Source organism: Morone saxatilis, unplaced genomic scaffold, assembly GCF_004916995.1.
Source record: "Morone saxatilis isolate NCDOM2014 unplaced genomic scaffold, NCSU_SB_2.0 Contig1, whole genome shotgun sequence".
In the NCBI taxonomy this organism is placed as follows: Eukaryota; Metazoa; Chordata; class Actinopteri; family Moronidae; genus Morone; species Morone saxatilis.
In genome coordinates this window covers 21,876,004-21,881,026 of record NW_023339651.1, presented here as the reverse complement: position 1 = coordinate 21,881,026, position 5,023 = coordinate 21,876,004, and the positions used below count along the sequence as shown (strand labels likewise).

General features: G+C 35.8%; 1 protein-coding gene across 1 annotated transcript; it reads right to left on the bottom strand.

Annotated features, from left to right (window-relative positions):
• Window positions 1-424: 424 nt before the first annotated feature.
• LOC118328072 (ribosome biogenesis protein BMS1 homolog) lies at window positions 425-3,658 on the bottom strand. Its single transcript, XM_035661679.1, has 4 exons — window positions 3,533-3,658; window positions 1,743-1,923; window positions 1,285-1,475; window positions 425-576 (listed from the first exon to the last, which is right to left on the bottom strand). Exons 2-4 carry the CDS (start codon window positions 1,913-1,915, stop codon window positions 425-427), a joined length of 516 nt encoding a protein of 171 aa, XP_035517572.1. The 5' UTR covers window positions 1,916-1,923; window positions 3,533-3,658.
• Window positions 3,659-5,023: the final 1,365 nt, after the last annotated feature.

Below are 5,023 nucleotides of genomic sequence, written 5' to 3'. Positions count from 1 at the left end.
AAACGCGTGACAACGTAGAGCGGTCTCTCTCAGCTTCTAGCGATGAGGGCTTGGGAGTTGGGTGTCGTGAAAATTTCACGTTGTGGTCTGCACGTGTTACGACGGCACGAGACGCGGCCGCAGCACGCCCCAAGTCGCGTGGAGTGCGAGGTCCCGCCCAATGCTGCTTGCAGCTTTAATTTATATTAAAATTTTATTTAAATTCATCACAAAATGTATTACATATTGGGTACAGGCTGTTTATTACAAAATGAGGCAGATTGTTACAAAATTAGGGTGTTATTACACAATGAAGTAAAAATTTGTTTGTTTTTTGTTTGTCTGTTTACGAAAGGTTAAAGGTACATTTATCAGTCTGTCATTTAAGTGACAGACTAACTGTTGACAAGCAAGCCTTAGGGACTTTTTATCATGTGGCATTGCTTCACATCTTTTTGATATCAATTCCTTTATACATTACAATGTACTTGTTTGCCATGAATTGAAAAAAACTCACCAGGTCAGCTACTTTTGCAAGGTCGATCATTGTATTAATGTCATTGTTACACTCCATGAAAGTGAGGCGGCGCTTCTTGCCTAAAGAATACAAAAAGGAGTAACTTATAAACACTGTGAAAAAATTTAACATTATGTTGGCACACAGATGAATAAAAAAAAATATCAATTATTACGTAATATGTTATTAGTTTTAACCACTTTGATTCCCCCAATTCACTATTTTTGCAGCGGCTTTATTATGACATTATTTTGTAGAGGAGCTGGCAGTGTCTGGAAATTTAGTTATCCATTGTTCAGACTTCTGTTTTTCATATATATATATATATATATATATGCCAGACAGCATATTTCTAAATAGACTTATTTACATATTGAACCATAAAATTTCAGAAAACAAAAACTAAGTGTCTAGTTTATCAACTAGGAAACTTTCATGCTGATATCTTTTAACTAGTATTGTAGTTAATTTTCAATTCAATTTTATTTGTATAGTGCCAATTCATAAGAGAAATGATCTCAGGACAATTTTCAAATAGAGTAGGTCTAGACCAAACTCCTTATAACATTATTTACAGAGACCCAACAGTACCACCATGAGCAAGCACACTTAATGTTTACCCTGTTCACCTGTAGTGTCTTAGCTAATGGAAGCAAATGTCATTTTATTCAAAGAATGTCAATGTGTTTCTGTGGTAAAGCTGGACAACTTACAAAAAAGTAACAGCAGCACTTGGTGGAAGTGGACCCTAATCTACTCCAACATCAGAACTTAGGGGACACACCTACCAGAGACGATGGTTACAGGTCCACATATGTCTCCCAGCTTCTGTCGGGTGAAGTTTTTGATCAGGCAGCGGATCAGGGTAGTTTTTCCCACTTTGGGGGGCCCGACGACAACAATCACAACTGGAGGGGGTTCCAAGGGAGTCCGGTCTACAAGGGGGATGTGATGTTTTTTGGTCTTTATGTCCTGGGCTCTGAAGAAACATATATATGAGGAGTATTTTTACAGTTTGTTTAATTACTCACATTTTTATTTGTTTCGTATACAGGAATTTACTTATTTATTCCTACTTTAAATTAATTAATTAATGTAATTATGTCAAAGTGTTCCTAACTGGATGTGAGCATAAATGCCAAAAGAATGTATATTATTTTGTGGATGTTACAGCACAAGATTGAAGTCTCAGTGTGTGTGACAGATGTGTGGCAGTACAGTTAATCAGAGAGTCATCAGGGCTGACCTGTGGAAGGTCTTGGCCATGCGTACAGCGGACTGAACCGCAAATGCTTTGGGATTGCGTTTCCGCTCATCCTCATCTGTGGTGCCTCCCTGCTTCTTGAGCTTCTTCCTCTCCGCCTTGGGTCCACTGTGCTTCTGCTGATGTCGCTTCTGTTCCTTCACTTTCCCGTCCATCCTGTCCACTAAAGCACAAACAGTTTCATATGAGTTAAAGTCAAGTGAAGTGAAGTCAAATATACTGGGCTGGAAAGAAGAGACACCAATGACAATATGTTTACTTTGATGGAATTCAATAAGTAGTTTTCAAGTCACTACAATTAGATTTTTATGCTGTAGACATGTGAACGGAGACCAGTGTCTTCCTGGAAAGCAGGACAAAAAACATGAATCAACCTATAATGTAGGGGTGGGTGACATGGATAAAATTGTCTATTTCAAAGCAGTTTCACTGTAGGCTAGGTTTTGTCAGCTCAAAGCACTTATCGTGCAGAATGACAAAATCAAGGCCACTTCATATTTTAGCTGAGGGACACACAAACATGGTATTTAAAACTAAAATCTGTAACTTTGCACTTTTTTGACATCTGCAATGGAGAGAGGTCATGGAAATGATGGTGGCGTTTGGGAAAACACTTTAGTTGAAGGTGGATTTCCAAAACCTGACAAATAAAATACCTTTTGTTTAAGAAAGAACTCAATGATTATATTGAATCCATAAAATATTACATCATAGGGTTAAAAAAAAAATCATATCGCAGTTATTTTTGACAGATATTGCTTTTGCAGTATGATTCACGATTAGTGGGAATTACCATTTTTGCATCACAAGTTCATAATTCAAGGTCTGTGCCAAACAAACATGTTCTCTTAAAACTGTAGAAGATGATTTGCAGCCGGCGGATCTATTCAGCACTACAGTATTTTGAATCCCAAGAAAAAACCCTTACCTCAGGCAGAACAGAGCACAACAATGTGTTTTACAATCACCAAGGTCTCCCATAATTAAAATGGATTTAAAAAGTGCAAAATAAAGCCAGGCCGAATGGGAGATGATACACCTAAACTATTGTACGAAAAAGCAGAATGTGAATATCTTGTTGAACTGAGGAAATGCAGTACTACAAACACATAAGTACAATAGGGGGAAATATCAAATATGAGGGCTTGTGATGAATGGATACATTTAATTTAATGTAGCTTTGGCTGAGATAGTCCCACAAACACCAACCAACAATATCTCATATTAACTATAGCAGGTATGGTCAGTGGTCTAACATTACATTAAAATTATGGGTCTTGATTTGTTGATGTTGTATTTTGTGGGTCTTTTTGTGTATTATATGTGATATAGGTAATTAAGTTTTCAGTAGAGATTAAAAGTAAAAAAAGGTCTAAAATCAATGGTTGCTTTCGACGTTATTATTATTCAATGTTAAAGACAGGCTTTCGAATTTCTGCAAAATACAAGTTGTTCTGTGTCCTCTTTAGCGGTAAGTGTGTTACACTCAGCTGAACCAAAAAGGAAAATGTATCGGAACTGTGTATTTTAGCTAGTTCGTTAATATTTATGGACACATTCACTTGTCTTTATTTCAGTGTGTATGTTAACGTGACGACTGGGGGACCATAAGGAATACAAGAAACTACGTTCTGTGAGTAACATCCTCTGTGTCTGTCTGTAGGAGCAGAAGCTAGCTAACACTAGCAGCAGTAAGTTACGTAGCTGCGGAACTGCTACACACACATCTGTTAAATGTTCACAATAAAACATTAAATTATTAGTCGCAATACCTGAAGTTAAAGCTGTTGTAGTCTGGTACCAATCAGAGCCACTTTTCTTCAGATCTCACATGTGTATCATGACCTCCGACCCGGAAGTGTACGGAAGTGTCACTTCGTAGTAAAACGCGTAGAAACAAACTAAAATACAAGGTTCCGCACAGGTCTTCGTGCTTCTTCTTCTTCTTCTTCTTCTTCTTCTTCTTCTTCTTCTTTTTCTTCTTCTTCCTTCTTCTTCCTTCTTCTACTGGAGTGTGGTAAAAACATGATGTATATTGTGAGATTTAATATTGCTCAAATCATGATTATATTGGAATTATATTCTGTTTCATTGAAGTTATAATTAAAGCATTTGTATTTGTATTTGTTTGTCCCATATGCCCAAAAGAATTCACCTTCTACAATCCATCCGTATGTTTGACACTCTCTTTAATTGCATGTTTCAAACTTATCAGAATCTATCTTTGTCATAGTTTAGCGTTTAACCCTGAATGACCTAGTCTTAACCTTGTTAGAATTATATTTTCTTTTCTGCTTTTACTTTTCCTACTTCTTACTCTAACAGATTTTTGAATTGTATAATAGTCCCTACCCTTGATGTCAATTCCATATATTTTGACAAATTTTCACTATTCTCTGCTAAATTATTGATTTTACCTCTGACCTTCCAAAAAATATTTCTAAAATACCACTATAATTTGTGTTTAATGAACTTTCAGCTAGTTTATCAGCAACCTTTTTTCTCTCTATTCCAACATTTGCTGGTATCCAACAAAAATGAACATCAATACATAGCTGTTTTAGGTTCAATAAAATCATGTATATTTTCATTATTAGATCATTTCTAACTGTTTGTATTGACTGTCTACTGTATACTATACAGTACAGCTGCTGAATCTGAACATATTACTACTTAGATTGGTTTGACTTCGTCTACCCACTGAAGACTGATGATTATTGCTATAATTTCTGCTGTGTATACTGATAACCTATTAGTAATTCTTTTAGCAATGCTTTTATTGAATTCTGGAATGTATATTCCCACACCTACATGATCATCATTTTCATGTTTTGACTCATCTGTAAATATATTTAAATAGTCATAATAATTTTTGGACAAATATTCTTGAGTCAATCTCTCACAATATCAAAGTTCCTGGTTGACCAATCTCTTCTCTTTTCTAATATTTGTAGATTAACTTTTGGTGAAATGAAGAGACAGACAGACAGAGAGAGACAGACAGACAGAGGTGCACAGCAGCAACAGTAGCAACAACTACACTAATAGTAGTGACTGATGATGATGAACACGAAGATGATGACGACATATATATTGAATTCTGACTAGTTTCTCTAGATGAGTTTTTGCTGCTGCCTCATATACCATACAACCATAATTCATTTTTGCTCTTATCAAAGCCCTGTATATCTGTAATAATGCTTCTTTGTCAAGTGTCACAGAAATAATAATAATGCATTACAGTAATTAATAACTAATTGTAC